General features: G+C 35.5%; 1 protein-coding gene and 1 long non-coding RNA gene across 2 annotated transcripts; both read left to right on the forward strand.

The window, feature by feature from the left end:
• The first annotated feature begins 1702 nt into the window (after positions 1-1702).
• Positions 1703-12116, forward strand: LOC306858743. Its single transcript, XR_013783228.1, has 4 exons — positions 1703-1819; positions 5866-6178; positions 10541-10603; positions 10847-12116. It is a non-coding gene; the product is annotated as an uncharacterized lncRNA (long non-coding RNA).
• Positions 12117-12522: 406 nt separating this feature from the next.
• Positions 12523-20576, forward strand: LOC306869167 (uncharacterized protein). The gene is made up of 10 exons (XM_079415803.1): positions 12523-12604; positions 13083-13352; positions 13900-13947; positions 14028-14075; positions 14340-14500; positions 14758-14854; positions 15141-15494; positions 15913-16054; positions 16218-16342; positions 17685-20576. Exons 1-10 carry the CDS (start codon positions 12572-12574, stop codon positions 18012-18014), a joined length of 1608 nt encoding a protein of 535 aa, XP_079271929.1. The 5' UTR covers positions 12523-12571; the 3' UTR covers positions 18015-20576.
• Positions 20577-23150: the final 2574 nt, after the last annotated feature.

The following is a 23150-nucleotide window of genomic DNA, read 5'->3' on the forward strand; positions in this document are numbered from 1 at the left end:
GTAACTTTATAAAGAACTTAGAGCAGAGCACACAAATAAGGGCAGAGCCCAGTGTGCTCTTACCCAGATATGCCTCAGTACACAGTATTAACAAGTAGGGTGGGTCTTCATAAATGGGACGGCTGTAATACTTAACAACTTGCAGGTGTAGGACCAAATGGGTCTGTTTGTAGACTGTAGTACTGCTTTGCCCCTCTGGCTTTGGTTCACATCAAAGTTGCTCGCTCTCATTTGGCCTTTACCAAATTAACTACAGTACCTCTTCCTACCATCCACAAACACTCCAGCAACAGTGTTGCTTGTCTTTTATTGTCTCTTTCCTGTGTTTAGACGGCCTTTTATTTGCTTGTTAAAACAAACAAAGTAGGATTTTGTCCATTGAGACATTTAAGCCATTCTTTTGGTAAAAAAAAAAAACATGAATCACATAGCTCAATGAATTTTCTTTGTACATTTTGAGTGAGTAATGCTGGGTGTACTTATCATATCTAACAACTTGCAACACATTTCATCACCTAATTCTGAATGTTTCTTCTGATGTTGGTTCGCTGTGAATAGTAATCAGATTAAAAAAAAAAAATGTGGTCAGTGTTTTGTTTTACTATATTCTTTACAATAACTAGCTGGAACATACACTGAAGATACACAACCGTTCAAAAGTTTGAGTTTTTTTTTTTTCCAAATATAAAATAAAAAGTCCAAATATATTTGACCAAATATAGGAGTATTAAAATATCTCATTACTATTTAAAAATATTCTAAAATGTAATTTCCAGCATCCTTACTCTAGTCTTCAGTGTCACATGATCCTTCAGTAATCCTTCTAATATGCTGATTTGATGCTCAAGAAACATTTATTATTATCAGTTTAAAAGAGTTGTGCTGCTTCATATTTTTGTGAAAACCATGATGCATTTTTTTTATTATTCTTTGATGAAAGATCAAAAGAACAGCATTTATTTGATCTAATTGTTTTTGTAACATTTTACTTAACTGTCCCTTTTGATCATCTTTAATAATGCATATATAGGAAAAGGTGTCCGTAACCATGTTTAAAGGAATAGTTCAGTCCAAAATGACTATTTTGTCATAATTTATTATAGCTCCTAAATCAAAGTACAATTAGACAGTCACATTAAGCTTGATATCCAAATTTTCAGTAATAAACAGCTTACATTTCTTTTTGTTTATCACACAAAACTGTCATACTACTTCAGAGGACATGAAATAGTGAATACATACTATGGTATGTATTAGAATATAGACTGCTTTCACTATTTGTCTTGCTTTTCTGAAGTTTGACAGCACCATTCCCCCTTTTGCTTTCATTGTATGGAAATTAATGGCTAGAAAATTTCTCCTTTTGGTTCGGAATGACTAAAGGATGACATTTTTAATTTTCAGGCGAACTATGCTTTTAAGTACTCTAAATAAAGTTTTACACCCTAAGAAATAAATAGTATTTAGGTCAACGTGCACTTCTGTTTCAAGCCAACTTTCACATCAGGCAATACAACTACAACAAAAATGACAGCATCTTGTAAGTAGTTTTGTGCCCTTTATGTCTTTAATGGCATAACCGCTATTTCAAAGCAAGCATCATTATCTCTTCCATGCACTATGTTCTTTTTCATGTCAGTTAGTTATATCAGTTGTTGCCACATGACCAGATATCTGTGTGTTTTATCTACAGACTCTCCCTGACCTGCAGTAATGCTCTTGTCAATTAGCCTCCAATTTCCACCGCATGCTTTTATAGTGCCTCTAATGCATCTTAAAGTACAGAAGTGGCTTCCACATCACAAGAACATCGCTCCAGGTCAGTGACATCATCAACCTGCGATTGCTGCAGACAGAGCATGTGTTTGAGACAGCTGTAGATGTGACATTTCAGAAACTTCTCGACACATGCAGGCTTTACCCTCATGCTCTGTTCAGATTGATTTTTCTTCTACATTGTTTATCCGATGCCTTATGAAATATATATGATGTGTATTCCGATTGCTTCAAGTCGGTGAGAACATGATTGGCATCTTCTGACCTTGGAATATAATATTTAAGTACCAGCTAATGATTGGAATCAGGAGGATTTGTTTGAGGTAAATAAAGGATCGCAGAAGGCTGAGTAAATGACGTAAATTGTGTGAAAACTGGTGAAGTAATCAGTGCTGCGTGAGGAGAGACCACTTACCTTCTGTTCAACCTGTCAACATGCACAGCGTTTTGTGCAACGGGGAGAAAGGTGGAGCTTGTTTTCAAGAGGGAAAACAAAGAGAGAAAGCGAAAGAAATCACCAAAACCCTCAGGGCTTCTTGAAACAACAACAGCATGTGTGGAGAGAGGAGGCCTCGACAATCGGTCCATTCGCATTGAGCCAGCGTGTCTGTATCCGACTGCTGCCACAAACAAATGAACATCATTCGATATTTATTGAGCTGTTTGCAGCATCAGGCCTGACTACTGGACGCACATTGATTTGAGTCCGTACGCACGGCATCTGTCTTTAATAAACTGGTTAGTCAGGTGGCATGCAGCCACTTTTTTGAGCGGTTTAGATTATTTGTGTTTTTCCTGTAAGCAGATGCTCACACATATGTTAGGGGTGATGTGCAGTCAGTCATTATTGCAAAATATACCCAGACGGGATGGTTCATTCTAAAGGGGTTTATTTTGCAATAATGACTGATTGACTTTAAATTAAATGGACTGCACAATTATTTGCGAAGTAATTAAATGCATAGGCATGAAATATTAGTTTTTGGGTGTCAGTAAGAAATTAATTTTTTCTAATTAAATTTAGCAAGATTGTATTAAATTGATCAAAAGTGACAGTACATATTTTTACATGATTAAAAACAAATTCTATTTTAAATAAATGCTATTTTGAAATTTGCGTTAAAAAATCCTGAAAAATGTGTCACAGTTTCCACAAAAATGTTTCTTGTGCAGCAAATCAGCATATTAGAATGATTTCTGTAGGAACATGTGACACTGAAAATTCAGCTTTGCATCACAGAAATAAATTACACTTTAACATTTATTCAAATAGAAAATTTATATTAAATTTCAATAAAATTTCACGATATTAATATTTACTGTGTTTTTGATAAAATAAATGCAGCATTGGAGAGATGTGAAATAAAAAAATATAAATTATAATCTTAACGATTAAGAAACGTTAATTGTAGTGTAGGAAGAGAATGTGATCCAAGCATAAGCGTATGTTTGGAATTGAGAGCGTGTCAAAAATATTTGACCGCAGAATGCCACAAATGACTAATTGAATTAAATTATTGCTTAAAACTGAAAAATGAGATGCTGCAATGCATTACCTGCTGCGGTGGCACTGGTGGTGCAGTTAAAATGTAATTAAAATATGCATTATTATTGTAGTAGTGATATTTTTAGTCTTTATTTGTAATTCTTATTTGTTTTTCGAAGCACATACGAGATCTGACAGAATGCTGTAGTAAATGAAACGCTGTTGTTTGCTCGTCTCTGTGTGAGAGATGTCGTACTCTTAAACTTAAAAATGGAATTTGTTTGACTCTGCTCTTTGTTGCTTTTCCTCCTGATCAAAGTTGCTTTCATCTTGGTGAGGAACACAACTCAAAGCTCAAGGAATCTTTGTTTTTTCTGTGCCGCTCTAGGGAATTTGAAGTCATTGTAAAGCGTGGTCTCATCAACCAGTTCATGGTTTTAACCCTCCACGTTCTTCTCCCACATGCAAGTCGTTGTCTCTCTAATTCAAAAAATCATTTACGTACTCATTATTTTTGGCATGTTTTGTGTTCAAAATAATAGCAGTCCAACATCACAGATCCATCAATGTTTTTGGTAGAAATTATATTTCTACATGGCGAATATTTTACTAGTAGGTGTGGTAGAGTAATAGAAAACCAACAGACCCAACAGTCAATGACATGCATGCTGTTGATTCTGTGTAATTGAATCATTAATTGAAAAGGACATGTTCAAAATAATAGCAGTGTGGAGTTTAATTAGAGGGGTAAATCATTCTGTGAAAAAATTGGTCTCAAGCAAGTGGCCCTTATTTAAGGATGAAAGCAGCAAATCTTGTACTGTGCATTTCTCTCTGAAAATCTGAGTAAAATTGGTCGTTCCAGACATTATTCAAAAGAATAGCGTACTTTGATTAAAAAGTTGATTAGAGAGGGGAAAACATATAAAGAAGTGCAGAAAATGAATGATAGGCTGCTCAGCTAAAATTATATCAAATGCTTTAAAATGGCAAACAAAACAAGAAAGATGTGGAAGAAAACAGAAAAAGATAACGTTCAAATGGATCGAAGAATAGAGACTCCAATGATCAGCTCCAGGGTGATCAAAGAAAGTCTAAAGTTACCTGTGAGTATTTTTATTGTAACAATTAGGAGACGCCTATGTGAAGCCAAGCTATCGGAAAGATATATATATATATATATATATATGTATATATATGTGTGTGTGTGTGTGTGTGTGTGTGTGTGTACACACACTGTAAAAAATAAAAAAGTTGAGAAAACTTAAAAGTTTAAGGCAACCAGGTTCAGCAGGTTTTTTTTGGTTTTCTCAACCTTTTGTTGTATAAACTGGAAAAAAAAACAAGTTGAGAAAACTAAAAATTCTGCTTAAGCTGGCTGCCTTAAACTTAAGTTTTCTCAACTTTTTTTATTTTTTACAGTGTGTGTATGTATGTATATATATATACTGTATGTATGTATATGTATATGTATGTGTGTATATGTGTGTATATGTGTGTATATATATATATATACAGAAGAACGTGAAGGGTTAAAACTATGAACTGGTTAATGAGACCTCGCTTTACAATGACTTCAAATTCCCTAGAGCGGAACCAGCATTAACTTTGTGCGTACATAAATCTTTACATTTCCATCTCAGATCGTTAACTATTTTGTTACACCATATATAACCACAACCTCCTGTTTCACAATTCTCTTCACTTGTTATTATGTGACAGCAGAGCAGGGCTGTCAAACTCAGTTGAAAGGCAAGTTAGACAAAACGATTTTGTTATCGTTAAAGAATAGAGAGTGCAAGCACAACACAACAGTACTGAAAAGAAAATGACAACCCCTCACTGCTTTAATAAACCATCTGAAATGAAACATTAGCACATAATTAGGCCTAAAAAAAGAAACTGTCCGACTGTTAATGTTAACTATAGGCCTGCAGCATCAAATCATGACTAATATATGTATATCTAATAATTATTCAGGTGAGACTTGTGTAATTCTCTTATATTCCTAATATCTTTCTCCATACCTGTCCATGTTGCCTTTCCTCCCATTTAGTTGAGTTTTGCACAATATAAAATATAAACAATAAAAAGCAAGAATAAGTATATTCTTGCTTTTGTATTGGTTTATATATATATATATATGAAGAGTTCAGATGCAAAACCCTCTAAGAAATTTACTTCTATAAATGCATAATCAACAATAAATTAGGAAAAACTGTTACAAAACAACAATAAAAATAAAATGGTCTTTCTGTAAAATGTAATAAATAGACAGGTTTTCGTTAGCATATTTACTGTTAGTCCTCAAATCATCCCACAGGCTGGATTGGACACCTGCACAGGATGCATACGGTTCACGGGTCGTGACTTTGACACCACTAAAGCAGAACAATACATGACCTTAATTTTTGTTTCTATATTTTGCACCTGCAGACTCATGGCCTGTTTTGCAATAACATTGTCAATTCAACCTCCACACTGAAAAAAAGATCCTTCTTAGTATTTTTGTCCTGTTTTGCTTTACAAATACCTAAATATTTTTTTTAAATCCAGAAACATTTAATTGAGAAGCAAACTGACATAAGTGTTTTGCATTCCAGTCAGGCTTTGTGTCCTGGAGCGGGACCTTCCTCCGCTGCTGTGCCACTTGGCTCGGTGCAGATGTGCTGTGACACTGTTCCTGGCCAGCCAAGAATGACATCATCCACTTCGAGCCAACTGTACGGATTCACAGCCAACCCAGAGAGGCTGCACCGTCACATGTTTAGCACCGAGCCAAGTTTGTTTGTATTCTCCCAGGCTCTACTGTAAGCACACACGCTACCTCAACAATACCCCCTGTGGCTGGAGAATACTGTACACCAAGGAGAGGACGACACGTTTGACCTCATTGGTCCCACTGCATGCACACCGGTGGGTACGGACACACTGGAGGACACTGGAAAACATGTTTGGGCTTGTTAGACACACACACAGTTTACTGACACAGCTGTACAAGTGTTGTCACACCTGCACATATACAAAACACACACATATATGCAAACTCAGACATGGGGAAAAAGGATCTGTACAAAATCTGGTGAGCCCCATTGCTGTCATAGGCAGCATCCTAACTGAGATGGAACGTGATTTGGGACACTTGCATCAACTCTGTGCATCATAGTGCTCTTCATGGGATGTGCATAATAAACTGACTTGATACTCAAGAATAAAATATGTTGATACTTAAAAAAAAATACTTGAAAAAAATATATATTCATATTTAATTTATTAACGTTTATAATTAAGAAATATTCTGTCAAATATTAAAGCATATTACAGTTTTTCTCAGTCGCTTTGGTGCATTTCTCGAATCATCCTTAATATTTGCAAAGAAGTTTGTGCATTTCTCAAAACAATTCGTACAAACAGCACCACACAATAGATTACCTGCAAAAGTCTACCTGCAAAACTTAAGCCCGGCTCACACTGTGCGATTTTGGCCACGATTTGTTCGTCTGAGACAAATTTTGAAAATCCTAACATCCTAAAAGATTCCTATAATCCTAGGCTAAAATCGGTTGTCTAGATCGCTGGTTTGACATGTTCACCGACAGCCGATTAATGGCCGTTGCGATCAATTTTTTCCTCCGATTAAATTCTGGCAGTGTCAGAAGATTTCAGACACTTTCCTCAAGTTTCCTGCAGTGTGACATCTCCTACGACGACCGTCAAACCAAGAACCAATAGGAGCACTGAACTTGATGACGCAATTAGCGCGACAACTTCAAACCATTCATTATTTGTAAAAAACAATATATGTACAACGTAAAGTTTACTTAAAGTTTATTTATTAAGGGGCAGGATGTTTAAACTCGAATAACAAAATTACCTCAAGTTCGCTCTGTAGAACTGGAAGTCCATAAAGTCCTCTTTTGCCCAGCCATGACTTGCTCCACACACGTCGTCTTTTTCGTTTTTTGTTTTTTTTTTTACATCAAGGCATGTAATTAATAAAACTAACGCTACACGTTGCTGTTGTTTGCTAGCTACCATTATAGCGAGAGAACGCGGGTCACGTGTTGATGACGTAAAACTCCGGACAAGTCTTCTTGAGTACGTCCGTTTTTGTCGCGTCTTGACTGTCGTACAGTCTGACATTAAGACAACTGAGATCCTACAGTCTGACATGGGGATCATGTTCGTACAGTGTGACAAGCAGCAATCGCAAAAGACTATTAAAAATCGCACAGTGTGAGCCTGGCTTTACTCAAAATCTTTAGTTCATCTCTCAAAAGTAAGTATTTGTCAATGAACATATCAGTGCCATCAGAATGAAAAGTCCTTGTTTCAAACAAGATAGTCAAAATGCTTAGTCATGTTGTCAATATAACACTGCACTCTGTTAGTATTAGCTGATGTAAACTATGGCAACAGTTTAGATGATAGGTAGCTGAATTTGTCCGCACACTGCAAAAAAACAGACCAAAAAGGTTTAGCAAAAATCAAATTATTTTTCATATGCAAAAGTGAAAAAGTGACAAAAGTTCATGAGCACTGAAGAAAGCATGAGCTGAAACATCTGCTCTCTGGTCTGTTTTTACTGTAATACATTTTGCATTTTTGTCACTTTTTCACTTTTGCATATGAAAAATAAATAATTGGACCTTTTTTGGTCAGGTTTTTTTGCAGTGTACGGACAAATTCAGCTACTTATTGGACTAAAAACTTTCTTCTTTTTGTTCTACGCACCTGAGAACCTTTGTTTTGTTTTTTCTGAGCACGCACAATTCCTGCTTTATATAACAGTTTAGATGACAAATGCAGAAGGCTGCACTTCTTATGTATGCCATATATCCTTTCAAAAGTACACATTTACACATTACTGTATGTGGGAAATTGATTGAAAGAGACTGTTTCAAAATGTTTGAATTATTGAGGATATGATCGATCTCCCAATATTTAGCTGCACCCTTCAGCCACTGTAAGGCCATGATTGACAACATTATTTCATCTGATATGCACCTCTGTCCTTGGCCTCTTCTTCCTCTTCCTCTGTTTTGCCTCTGTACACTTCCATGCATCCTTACTCATCTTCTTCCTCTCGGCTGTTGTCCCTGATCGTTTTCTGGATGTTCATCCATCATCAGAAATTGTAACTCTTGTGTTGTCCTCTGTCTATATATGCTTTCCAAATGAAGGTTCATGAGATGCACCTTTGAGCTTTTTCAGAGAACTGGTTTATAATCGGTTGATCTATATTCTCTTCTTTAGTGAAAGCCAAGATTCACCTGCACAATTCATGGCAAATTTACAACAAGTCTAATAGAAATGTGTAGAAAATATGCTTGACAGTTTATGACAACTAGATCAACCATTTAGCATCTAATGACTTATACGATGAACTAATGACTAGATGTTTTGAGGGGAAAGGCTATAGCACAGAGAACTATATAATACATTTTGAGCAACATATGATATTAGCAACTGAAAATGTAGGAAACCGCAGACAAATGTACATAATCAGTTGCATGAATGTACCAAAGCAATCACAACTTGTTCAAAAGAATGAGAAACTGCTTGTATGATGTGCACAAGTGACTAGATGACGTGGAAGTTGAACAAGTAGTTTTGAAATTTCATTTCTGATCAGAGAAATGCACCAAAGTGACTGAGAAAAACTGTAACATTTCTTAAAATATATTTAATATTTAATTTTTATTTAAAATACACAATATTTGTGGTATATATGCAAATATTTTTAAAATAATCAAAAATAATACTATTTTAAGTTATTGTAAAATTTTTGTTTTAATAAAAATTTGAAAAAAAGTTTAATTAAAAAAATAGTGAAACAAATTTACTCAAAAAATAACTAATGTGTCTTATGTAAAGAAATATTATATATTTTAATTTTTATTTATATTTATGTGTTTATTTATTTATTTTTAAATAAATGTATATATTTTTAGTGTTTAATGCATTGAGTATATTTATAGTCACCATTTTCTCATTTCATCCACTGTCTTAGATGTTTTATCACTGAGCTTGTTGCATTGCATTTTGGGAATTTTACCAAAGAATGTATTATGCTGCCTACATTTTACCTGTTTCAAGCATGCTTGAAATGTCTATAAAGACTGCCTACATAAACAGCTCTTTAAATTTTGAAACAAAGCCAGATACTCCCTCTTTCTGTATCGAACACACTCATAAGTGCTCAAAATATTACGCAAAGACCTTCACTCTCATGCAGTCTAATAAAACCAGTTGCATTGCATTGCTTCACCAACTGCCATCACATCTGCGATGGTCACCACAAACAGCGGTTCCATGCAATCCAGTGCTGTTTAAGTAAAACCACATTATAGCAACCAATTAAAGACTTCCTTGCAGTTAAGAGGGCTGTTAAATCCAGCAACAAGATTGTGAATGTAAATATTTCCTCTGTCACGTTATGTTAAGTGAAGAGTGGATTCTGGGAATCTGTGAATCATAAGTCACCGTTTAATGCCAGTGATCAAAGTGTAAGTACGAGTGGGGTGACGAGACCCCAAATGGACCGTGTCAGCGTTAAAAGCCTAATTATTTCGGCTTGCACACTGTGCAAATGTGGCTTTGCCATAAGTCAAGGGTTGCACACTGCCTTTGGCCCCAAATAGGTAATAATTTAGCACCGTGAAGACACCTGGGACTGTTCGGATAAAAGCAGGTGACCACTTTTGTTATTAAAAAACAGTCAAAAGTTTGATTTCATTAGTGCACTTTAATGTCTTTTCACGCACATGTTCTTGAGAATAAAGTACACTAATGAAGTTCATATGAGGCTGGAGGAGTGTGACCCGTCTGTTCATAAAACATTTAATAACCCGCAATATTTCTTGTGTATTAAAGCCATTAGCTAAAGCAGAGATCAAAGTGATGGAGGTGGGCCCGCAGAGCGATCGAGACTCAGATAACACTCTTAAACGGCTTAGAGGAAGTGAGTGATGTGCTTTTTAGACGGGGTGGCATTCCTCAATGGAGTGTGTCTTGATAAAATGAGGCAGTGTGTGAGTTCTCAAGCATGCACACACACACACACACATGCAGGCGTCAGGGTTCAGGTCAGTCTCTGTTCTGGTTTCTTTACCTTGAGATATTTTGTTTATACGTGGGAGTGAGGCCCGAAGTCATCCGGCTTGGGCAGAAAGCGATCTGAACATCTCTTTGCTGCTTTAGTCATGCTTTAAAGTACTTATGTGTGAATGTGTAGTGTTGTTTCACTGATCTGAGGTCATTTTCTGTTGTCTGCAGTGTCAAGCTATTAGCGGCTGCTGTCTGTAAGATGCACGTCTTTTGAAGGAGTTCAGACTGGAGGTGGGTGATGCTCTTACAAAACTTTTGTACAAATTCTGTGCCTTCCAGAATTTGACCGATGAGAAGAGAAAATCATGTCTTCTCAAAAAGTACAGGAAAAAAAACTTCAAGTCAACATGAAATCAAAATGGGCCTGTTTATTTAATACATGTTCCTGGTCTCCATATGAATGGTTCATGGCGCACATTATTTCAAATAGTATCAAAATGCAGTAACTTACTCTGGTGTGATTTGCCTTTACAGCTGGTATCATAAATCTCTTGCTTTTCAATTTCTTCCCTCTAAACAACAGATTCCATTCTGGTACGTATCACCCACTTTTCACAATCCACTTGTCTTGCTGAATTATGAAATATGCCAAATAACAGCAGTTTCGTGTCTGTCTTTGAGCATTGATTATACTGAAGTTGCATCTTAATATTTGATGTCATTTGAAACTATGGCAGTATTTCAATTTATTTATTTTTATTTTTTTTATGATTTCTAAAAATACATCAGTGTTCTGGGTGATGGCCAGGTGGTGTTAAAGTGTTTAATGTTAGCACATTGCTGTGCATTTGCTATAGAGTGTTGTACTGGAAACATGTGTCAAAAGAGCCTGTCCACAAAGTTGCTATGATATTCTGGCCCTCATTATTGTAAATCTGTGGGATTTTTTTTTTCAATTTTATTGTCCACCATGTGAAAATCTCTTAGCAAAGTCATGATTTGAGGCATCATTCTTGTCTGTATATCACAAACTTTAACACTGTGCAAAATGTAACACTCAGAGTAAAGGGCTTTGCAAAATGCTTAGCAAACACTATTATATTTGTGTGAATAAACTAAGACAAAAATCATTAAGATTTTCTTTAAGAAATTTACACTTATTCAGCAAGAATGCTTAAAACTGATCTAATGTGACAGTAAAGACATTTATAATCTTACAAAAGATTTCTATTTTAACTAAATGCTGTTCTTTTGAACTCTATATTCTTCAAGAATCCTGAAAATAAAAATATATCTCAGTTTCCACAAAAACATTAAGCAGCACAACTGTTTTTTTTCAACACTGATGATATAAAACGTTTCTTGAGCAGCAATTCAGCATGTGACACTGAAGACTGGAGTTATGATGCTGAAAATTCAGCTTTGCATCAAAGGCATAAATTACATTTTGCAATATATTCACAGAAAAAAATATATATATTTTAAATAACTAATTTCACAATATTACAGTTTTTTATCAAATAAATGATAAAAAACATTAAAAAAACACACTGACCCAGACTTTCAAACAGAAGTGTAGATTGTATTGAAATCAGTGGATAGTCTTTGATCTAACTGTACATAATAATAGTTTATAACTGAACAGTTGTCTGGCAAGCAGTGTACTCAAGAGATTATTTGGTGTACAGTCTTTGTCATAATACCTTTAAGCCTTTTCTTTTAAAGTCTAATTTGATTCCATGTAAATTCACTGTATTTGTATAGCACTTTTTGCATTACACACAGTTCCAAAGCAGCTTAACAGAAAATAGAAAAATAAAATAAGATAAAAGTACACCCTCAAAAAGGATGTGTTAATTAATAACACATTTTTTGTGTTATGGCTATTTTAACACATTTTGTGTAATTTTAAGTTGATCATGTGTAAAAGAGAGAGAGAGAGAGAAAGAGAGAAACAACACAGTGTGTCCAACACAACATGTGTTAACTATCATCCAATCACATTGCTGCTACGTCACTCCGCAAGCCGTTAAGCAATTTCGCGCCTCCATCTCCATCCATGGGTGACTTGGATGCACATATGTCAGGTATTTGGATTTATTATTTTTAATTATTAGAAACTGTCATATATATGTTTAATGTGAATTTTTTAGACGGTCAAATGTGCGTTTAGTTAGCAGCCTCTAGTCGTGCATACGGGTATTTTCGGTAGTCACGAGAGGCGGTGTTGAACAGGGCGAAAACGGCGTCAGATAGTTAATGCTTCACACATTATTATTTCTTTACATTTTGGTAAGTTTGTTCCTCGCTTTCTGGAGCGAACTTATTTTTAACGAGTTTTATGTTTTTCTTTGCTTGATTTGTTGCCAATTATATGACGTCCGATAAAACGCTGCGGCCATGGCAGGATTGTCGTTAATGAGTTTGACAAAGCGGTAGCTGCTAGCAGCTAACTCTTATCACTTTTCACTGCTATCCGTCGCCTTTCTTTCATTAAACAACATAATGTATTGATGTCTTGTTAAATGTCTTTAAATAATACTATGATTTATTACTGTAACATTTAAAATTTGATTGACTTCGACATTCGCATGTCTTTATCTCAAAAAGGATGTTTAGGTTTATATCTTGGTTTATCTAGCTTTTGTTAGCTGTTTTTGTAATAAATATTCATTATAACACTGTTTGTTAACTACATTTTACATTATGAATGTATGTGTAATCAGTATATGTATATAACAGATTGGTGTTTTTCTTTGCCTTTTTGCAGCTTCAAATGGAGGACACTCCAAAAACACTAGTTGCAGTTCTTCTAGATGAAAAGGAGATATGCAAAAAAATTCTGCATCTCAAGAGTGCTGCAGAAATAATTGATACTTGCAAATGTCTTATACCCTGTGCTGCAGAGTACCACCGAATTTTAAAATTTAATGTGGATTTTAATGAATTTATTGACACAGATCTTACTGAGAAAGTGGAAACCTTGGACAAGTTTCAAGTTTTTTTTAAGTCGGTTAAGAGAAGTGGATCACAGGCTCTGGTATGTAATATCCCTTTTTATAACTGTAATATACTGTAATATAATTATAATAACTGACCTGTGTGTCATGCATCAATTTTGAGCATGGTAAGAAACGGTTCAAGTTGCATTTCCACTAACTTGAAGATGGTGTGGCATGATATAATTACAAATGATAATGGCAGTGTAGTTTCATTCTACACTTTCTTTTTCCATTGGCATAGTAAGTAATGGTAGTTAATTAAATCTCATATAACATGTCACAAACACACTAGTTTGGGAATGTTCAACTTTGTATATATTATATGATCATCCACCATGGAATGCTTCAGTATTTACCTATAGTATTACACCATCACACCTTTGTGTCACATACATTGTAATCCTGATTTCATATAACCACAGTTTAAAAAAAAAAAAAAATTTTTGTTTGTTTTTTTTTCATTCAGACCAGTGGTGGAAACAGGCAACTTTATCAATTAAAATTATTGTGCAAAACAGAGTATATGCGCTTTCATTTTATTTCATATATTTATTGTAATTTTCATCTTATTTGTTGTCCTTTAAGGATGAAAAATTGGATGTAGATGCAGCCGGTCCAAGTCATCAACAGAATGTATGTTCATGGAGGACTTACATGACTAATACAAGTTATATATTTGACCATGTTTTAACAGATTTTTTTTCTTTTGGAAGGTTGCACCAAAGAACATACGAGAAGCTGGTCCAAGTAGTCAACAGAAGGTTTGTATATATAACTGAGTGCTGAAATAACAGCACCCTTTTCAGTATTTGTATCACTCTGTTTGACTTTGTTTTTCCATTCCAGAGAGACTGTTAGTTTGTACACTTGTACATCTGTATGTTTTGTCAGTAGATGGTGATAAATGATTGTCTTTATGAGCGAGAGAATCATTCAACCAGTTTATTTAAAATTTCTGATTCATTCTTTAAAAATATACATGACTGACTTTGAGCAACTGAATCATTAACTTTTTATATTTCCAGCATCAACGCAATAGAATTGATGTAGACACCCTGCGAGCACTAATTGAAAGCAAAGGTCCAAGTATATTGAAGGATTATGAAGCTTCAGGAATGCTTTCAGAGACATCAAGAAAACTCCTCGTCAAGATAGGAGTCAGTGCGTTGGTGGAACAAAGTGGATTGTAAGTTTTTACGGTTAAGAAATTTAACTAAAACAACTCTGAATACAACAATGTATGAAAATGATAAATACTTTGAATACACACTGATTACTTTTAATAATTTGAACATAATTATGAAAAAAACTTGTGAAACAAACTGCTAATCACCAGTAGAGAAAATTGACTGAATTTTATTCATGTATTTTGTTTTTGATGTGTTATATACAAGTTTAATTGAATTGGGTAATTCTTCTATGTTTTGTTTTTGTTTTGCTTAGTTACCCTTGTAATGATGAGAAACAGATGTTGGCAGAAAGTGTGGTAACACTGTTTCCTTCTCTGAAGATCAAGATGGAAGAAGAGAATGAAGGATTTGTAAGTTGTACTTACTTAAACACACAAAGCTCACTTGTAATAAATGCAAATTGGAATAGTAATTGTGGTATGTTACTTGGTTAATAGGTTACACAACAACTGAAAATTGTGTAAAATTGTAGTGTAAAATTTAGAAAATTTAGTTTTTTTTAATATAATGAATTACCAATATTAATTTTACAATAACACTAAAAGTGCATCCATTCTGCTGTTTGCTCGTCACACATGATGGGTTCTTAAGAAATTAAAACAAAATTACAATTTTTGTACTTCCCCTATCATACAGGAACATTTCTATGACCCAGTCTCCCACAGTGGATTTATTGAGATGAGACTTAGAAATCTACGGAGGAAACTTCATGATGATCAGCGTCGCTACCAGCGCAAACGTAGTCGAATCAGTGCTTCCTCTGGAGTGTCTATTACTTTGGATATAACATATGCTGAAGGGGAGGAGGACTCCACTCAGGAGTGGATGACTGTGATCAAAAGGATGAAACCATCTCCAGAAAACCTCAATACCATCAAATTGGGCATGGAGAAAACATACAGTAATCGCAGGTTATGGATTGCAAACACGTCCCCAACAGTGCAAGAGATTTTTGAACAATATCCTCGATTTGTAGACATGCCATACTTGGTAAGAACATCTTGTGTTTTGCATCTTGTGTTTTGTGTTTTTTTCTTCTAGCTAGGTCAGTACAGGGACAAGGCTGCTAAATATTAACATTTAAAGTCCAAATGAATTCAAAATGTTTTTTTTTTATACTTTGTTAGTGCACATTACTAATCTTGTGATGAAAAATTCTATGCAATTTAATTAAAATAAAGTATAAAATAAAGTCCTTTAAACATCCTGCTGCAAGCTAGAGATTGTAAGGTGCACTGAAATCAAGCTCCACCATTTATTTTACTTCAGTTTAATTCAAATCATAAAACTGAAGTATAGTAGTTTTTTTTTTTACTGTTATGATTGCATAAACTTAGATTTGATCATTTGTGAACATACTGAGAAAACACGGTAGTGTTGTAATTGTGTATTGTATCCTATGTTGTAGCTTGACACTGAGTTTGGAAAAATGTTTCCTGGGAAGGCTGACCTCTTTCTTCGAAAATGGGAAGGTAATATTGTTCCGAAGTTGCAAAAGATGTCCACAGTGAAAGATCCTCTGGTCATGCCAACTGATAATGAGAGTGAAGGTAGGCTACTTTGCTTGTTCTGTCAAACCGTTGTTTTTCTTTCAGTGGACACCATTAGTTTTACTAGTTCTCTGAAGGCAAAGTTGGAGATCAAAGTCTGCCATTATTTCAGCCATTTGAAAAATGCCATTATATTTTGTGTTTTTTTTTTATTATACTACAGAGTCATGTTACAGAGCTCTTCAAATTCTTACTACACTGCTGCCCCCCACTGCGTCCGGAAGGAGCAAAGGTTGGGCCAAATGCAGTACAAAGTCAGCCCTTTCTTACCTCTTGGACATTAAGCCGGTAAGCAGCTTGATTGCCCTAATATGTTTATGTTTTAGTTTGTTAGTTTTCTGTGCAAGCACTTTGTGATGTTACTTAATTACATGACTCTCTAATTTACATAAAACTATACTGTTTTCATTTTGTTTTCTTTTAGGGATGCACAATATTAGGTTTTTGTCAGTATTTTTTAGCTCACTTTGGCTAAGTATCTTAAGGTTATTTGTGCATTTTACTTTTTATTTTGTTATAAATAGACCAACAGCGGCCACTAAACAAACAAAAAAAACGCCTTACCGAATGAACATTAGTACCAAAGGGAGGCTGTTGCTGCTGTTGTCACTGCACGGTATCACACTAAACACATCATTCTGTATGTGCATTCTCAAATGAAATGCAGTGATACAAAACAGTGAAGTGATAATATTGTGCATTCCTGTTTTCTTTTGAACATAAATAAGAAAATATCCCTGGCCTTCAGTTCAATGAATGCAAATGAATTAAAGAGATAGTTCATCCAAAAAAGTTTTATTACTTAGTCATTAATTATTCACCCTCATGTCGTTCCAAACCCGTAACACCTTCATTCAACTTTGCAAACACAAATTAAGATATTTTTGATGAAATTCAAAAGCTTTCTGACCCTCCATAAACAGCAACACACCTGAAATGTTCCCAAGCACAGAAATGTAGGATATAGGTAAAAGAGTCCATGTGACATCAGGGGTTCAGTTGTGCTGATATGAAGCTATGATACATTTGTGCTCAAAGAAAACAAAAATAACAACTTTATTCAACAACTCTTCTCTTTATCATCTGACGTGGTGTGCTGCAGTTTTGGAGAGAGTATCACGACGTATGCACAGGCTTTCCTGTCCATGTAAACAAAGCACTCGTCGTGTTTTGTTTATGAGCAGAGGACAGCAAATGCATGCCTTGTTTACATCAAGCGGAAGCAAGTACATGCGTCATGATACTCTCTTCACAATGGCGGCATACAGGCAGCAGATGGAATGAGGAGGAAAAAGTTGTTGAATTTGTAAAATTACAGATGAATCACTGATGTCACAGACAATTTTACTGATGTCCTTTCTACGTTTCTGCATTTGGGAACATTTCAGTTTTGTGTCAGTTTTGTTTCTGTTGTTGTTTATGAAGAGTCAGACAGTTCTCAGATTTCATCAAAAATATCTTAATTTGTGTTCCGAAGATAACAGAAGGTCTTACGGTTTTGGAACGACATGAGGGTGAGTAATTACTGACAGAATTCACATTTTTGGGTGAATTATCCATTTAAGAAAACCTTCAGTCACTTGAATTGTTTTAATAATAGCTTTTAAAAAATGTACTTTTATGTTTACAGGCTGGAACCAGCATCTCCAGCCTCCTGGATCATTCCCAGACAATGGTGGAAAACCATCAACCCCACATTGTCTGTTTAGGAGCCCCCAGTTCTACAGCGCAATACATCATTGTGGCCGAGAATGACAAAGTCACCATTCCACTCAACGATAACAGTCTGACGTGTGCCATTGACAAGCTGTTCAAAACGTATTGGGTTTGCAATGTACAATATCCTGTCCAACTTACATCGGTCTTTAATTTCCTTGAAAATGTATATGACATTCCTTTCTCTGGTGGGAAGAGATCCAAAGTTGTGGAGCTTATTTCGAAGCTTCAAGCACTATCCTAAATTGTACCACCATGTACATATGTCCAAGGTGTAAAAAATCAACTTCAAAAGACGTCCGGAAACTCATAAGTCATCTTAGGCATGTCCATGCACTTTCTGATGGACAGGATTATACAATTGTTTGTAGTCAAAACAATTGCCAACGAACATACCATAATTTCAATTCTTATACTAAACATCTCAATAGAGAGCATGCTCAGGTTGCAAACCCATTACATTTAGAACAAGACCGTGACACCAGCACGAGTGAGGACTTTCCAGCTCCATCTTGCTCTGCTGCTGTTGATATTCCAGAAACTAATTTTGATGGCTCCAGTACTTGCAGCACCTCTGACTACCAAAGCTGTGCAGCAGCATTTGTTGCAAAAATGTACTCCTCTTCAAATTGTACTCTGACTGATGTGCAAAGAAGCATCACATGCACAAAAGAACTGCTCTGCGAAACCCTGGACTGTTTGCAAGAGAAAACCACATCTCTGCTTAATCGTTACTCTATACCCAGTGATGAATTGCAGACTTTGATGGATGAATTTGAAAGAGGACGACATATGTTTGAGGAAGTTGATACCCCCTACAAAATGACCAAATATTTTGCAGCAAACCACTCTTTCATCAAGCCAACAGAAATCTTCCTTGGAAACAGAGGTGATACTGCAAGAAAGCAAGGTACATTAACTCAAGTGTTAATAGCAGATACATGTCAGTACATATCTATTATTGATACTCTGAAGTTTCTTTTTGACAATGAACAAATGCAAAAGCTCTTTGTGGATTCAACCGAAAGTGACGGCAAATTGCGTGATTACTGTGATGGCTCACATTTTAGAAATCACAAATTGTACAGCAGATATCCTCAAGCTTTACAAATTCAACTTTATTTTGATGATTTCGAAACAACAAACCCTTTAGGGTCTAAAACCAAAGTTCACAAAATGGGAGCGGTTTATTTTTGTTTGAGGAATTTACCTGCTAGATTTAACTCGGCTCTTGAAAACATTCACCTATGTTTGCTTTTTAATTCAATTGACAAAGACGTTTATGGTTTCAACAAAATCTTTGAGCCACTGTTGGATGATATTAAACTTCTTGAAACCAGAGGGATAGAAGTACAGATAGGTGGCCAAAGTACATTGTTATTTGGCACAATATGCGTATTCACTGCTGATAATCTGGCCTGCCATTCACTTGGAGGTTATTTGGAGAGTTTCGCAGCCAACAAATTCTGTCATTTCTGTCTGATTGACAAACATGAGATGCAGCGTATATTTGATGACGATTGTTTGGAGTTGCGCAATGAAGTAAATTACAATGAACACGTCATGCTTAAAAATCCTGGTTTAACAGGCATAAAAGCTGACTCTTGTCTAAACTCTCTAAAGTACTTTCATATTACTGATAATGTCTGCGTTGACATTATGCATGACGTTTTAGAGGGTGTGGCTCCTCTTGAGATCAAACTGATGTTACAACATTTCATTTATGAAGAAAAACTTTTCACTTTAGACCAGTTGAATGATCGAATGATTAGCTTTGACTATGGTGTGGCAAACGAGAAAAACAAGCCTAGTGCCATTCATAATTTAAGAACATCTGAGAACCCCATTAAGCAAAATGCCAGTCAAATGTGGTGTCTCATACTTTTTTTGCCTTTCCTGATCGGAAATTTTATAAGTGAAGGTGATAGTCACTGGAAATTGTTTCTTCTCCTTAGAGAAATTTGTAGTATCATTTTTGCACCAGTTGTTACCAACGGATTAGCTGTATTTTTAAAGCAGCTAGTTATCGATCACCATAACTTGTTCAAGACGCTTTACCCAAACAAATCACTAATACCAAAGCATCATTTCATGACGCATTACTGGCGAATGATGATCAAATTTGGCCCACTGTCTAAATTTTGGTGCATGAGGTTTGAGGGAAAGCATGGTCCTCTAAAAAGACAAGCGCAAACTGTATGCAATTTTATAAATATAAGTAAGACATTAGCATACAAGAGTCAGGTTCAGACCATGTTTCATTGGAAACTGGGCAGTCCATTAACAGAAAAAATTTCTGTCCCAAAAGTTTTTCCGGTCATGGTTGGATCTTTAGAAAAAAATCTTCTGTTTGTTGAAGGTATGAAAGACTTTGGCTATGAACTTGTCACATGTAGCACTGTTCTCGTTTCTCACTCTGTTAATGCGTTCGGTCAGACTTTTCAAACTGGTTGTGTAATTGCTTTAAACCGTGACTTAAGAGAAGAGCGTCTCTTTGGTGAAGTTTTACACATAGTTCCACAATGTGAAAAAGAAAGGGTTTTAGTTTTTCTTAGAGTTCTATCTCAACTGTATTTTCACCCACACTTGTATGCATATGCTGTCCAAAGAACAAATGAATATAAAGTCATTAATTTAAGCAATGCTGCTGATGTAAAACCACTTCACATGATTTCTAACAAAGAAAACCTTTTTGTAAATCCAAGATATAAAATTGTTTAAAAATCTTTATGACATTCAAATGACATGTGAATATTGCCTTTGTGAAAATTCAGAAGTGAAGTTTTAATAAATATGTATATATTTGAAAGAAAAGAGTTGTTTTTGTATTGCATTCATTGTAACTGGTAAAAAATAGCACATCTATGACACAAATTGTGTTATCAATGACACATTAGTGTGTTAAATATTTTAACACACTGAATGTGTAAAGAAGAATAACACACTGGTTGAGTTAAAAGTAACACAAAATGTGTTGTCCTTAACTAGACACACGGGTGTGTTAAGATATAACACAGGTTGTGTTGTTTTTAACACATCTGTTTTAAGAGTGTAAGAGGAAAAGACAGTGCCAAGTAATCATGTGCATTCCTGCCACCAGCTGCTTCATCAGGCCCAAAGAGCTGCCAGAAAGAGAGAGAGTGTGTGTGTGTGTGTGCGTGTGTGCGTGCGCGTGTGCGTGCATGTGTGCGTGTGTGTGCGTGCGTGTGTGTGTGGACAAGAAATGGGCATCAACCGGACAGATGGGCAAACAGAAGTCATGTATTGTGGTGACGATTGAATTCCTTTGAAAGCCAAAAGAAATACTGCTTTTCCATATTTATATAGAGGCAAACATTCTGACTTTTAATCTGGTTGGAAATCAGATCTGATGAGACATGTGACTCACGTTGAGCTAAGAAGTAACTGTTTTTCCATCTAACAGAATTTGCATTGGACTTTCTCTAGTCTGTCACACCCATCGATTTTCACAGTAGTGGTAAAACAGCTCTAGTCCAATCGTAACAGGGGAATGTAGACTTAAGTGGGTCAGAATCTCATCTGCATCCCAGGTGCTGTGATTCCTGGTTAGGTATCAGGAAAGCATGCCCCGCTGAATGCACTGCCACTTTACCCTTCCCTAGCGAGACTTTAAGGCCAATGCCTCTATTGCATTTGAGAAGGTTTTTCCCTGTATATTTGATGGGAGGGAATGTTGATGTAGCAAGACTTCTGTTGTTTCCTTCACCATTTAGACTGGAGGAACAATCCTTAACCAGTTCAGACCAGCAAACCATCTCATGCTGGTTTAATCTTCAATGTTTGTTCACTGTGATTGTTGTAAGCTATTTGTCTCTGGCCAAAAGTCACTGCAGTGTAAATGAATATACGCTCATATCCAGCCACCTGCCCTCTTCATCGTGTCTGGGCATGTTGCACGCCGACTCACTCCGAACGCTGCTGATCTTGGATCAGTTTCCCATTCTTCAGATTGTGCTCGTTATTAATACATGAGTATTTATGGAATTGGACTTGGATTGGTGCAAAAGGGCACACTTGGGAAATATACCAATTGAGCTTGAGAAGCGTTATGACTGAATTCCTTTACAGGATAACATAACATGCCATTGCTCCCTTGTTTTCATAATTTTATCTCAATTTCCCAAGGAAAGGTTTGACAATTTGACACATATAATATAATATAACAAATATGTTATTTCTATCAAATTATTATATAAATAAGCTTTATTTTGTTATCTATTCTAAATTATTCATTTAGTCTAAATTACATAGCAGGTGCTTAAAGGTTTAAGGTTAATCATTCTAATTGTATTTTTACTAACTGTTTTATTATACTAATTGTATGTTTTTAAAATAATAATAATTATCATCATCATATGGTACTACTATGGTAACTGTCAACAAACATGGTTTTATCATGGTGCTTTGTCCAACCAACCAACAAATTAATAACTAAATATATGGTTTGATGGATCTTAACCTTGGATCTTAATGTTAATGCATTGAATTTGCAAATCAAAGTACTATGGTATGACCAAAGTACTTTTTGTGAGGTAAATAAAATAAGTGATAGTTTGGTTGCATCCCACATGGTCAGTAAGTAAGACAATAAATGCAATAATGCATTTTTTCATTATGAAACACTTCTGTATCCCCATGAAAATCCTGTTTTTTTTTGTTTTTTTTTTACATACTGTACATGGTCTAGAAATGGCAGATGTCTCTGTGTAGATGTCTCTGAGAGAAATCAAATGCTAGGAGGGGGAAAAAAATATATTTGTTCTTTGTTTACAGTGGCACCTGCTTGCACTGCTGTGAAGTCCAACTGCAATTTTATAAAACCCAGCTGAGAGCACACAGAACAGAGAGCTATAAACATGAGTGGGTGGACTTCATATTTCCATATTCAATGCACTCACATAATGGGAGGTCAAAGAGAGACATTAAGAGTTTAAGACAAACAGAGAGGGAGAAAAAGAGAACTCTGTATTCACAGGATAATTAAACTATACAGTCTGAAGCAGACAATTAAAAATAAATAGTTTAAAATGTTAAAATACTACACAAATCAAACAAACAGTGCACAGCATTGTTGGGGTTTCTTTTTGTTTCCAGCATATGCATATAATGAGACCACTAATGAAAACATCTTTATTTTTTCACAATGGAAATTAGAAAGATAACGAGTGAAAAAGAAGTCTAGGCATGTAGACCATCTCCCAGAATGCACTGCATTGTATCCCACCCGTCAGTCTGTTTGTCAAAGCCCGTGTGAATCTGTAGTATGCATGTGGCCAGACGTGTTGATGTGACATTGAAATGTTCTTCTCCAAAGGAAGCCTGAATCCTCAGTGTTTCTTGCAGTCTGCCATGCTCTCCT

Source organism: Barbus barbus (genome assembly GCF_936440315.1).
Source record: "Barbus barbus genome assembly, chromosome: 1".
In the NCBI taxonomy this organism is placed as follows: domain Eukaryota; kingdom Metazoa; phylum Chordata; class Actinopteri; order Cypriniformes; family Cyprinidae; genus Barbus; species Barbus barbus.

Bases quoted from the DNA above. Each gene is read 5' to 3' on its own strand.
- LOC306869167 (XM_079415803.1), top strand. From the start codon at position 12,572: ATGCTTCACACATTATTATTTCTTTACATTTTG. The intron at 14,076-14,339 runs GTTTGTATATAT...TTATATTTCCAG, and splicing joins GTCCAAGTAGTCAACAGAAG to CATCAACGCAATAGAATTGA. The intron at 16,343-17,684 runs GTAAGCAGCTTG...TTATGTTTACAG, and splicing joins ACCTCTTGGACATTAAGCCG to GCTGGAACCAGCATCTCCAG.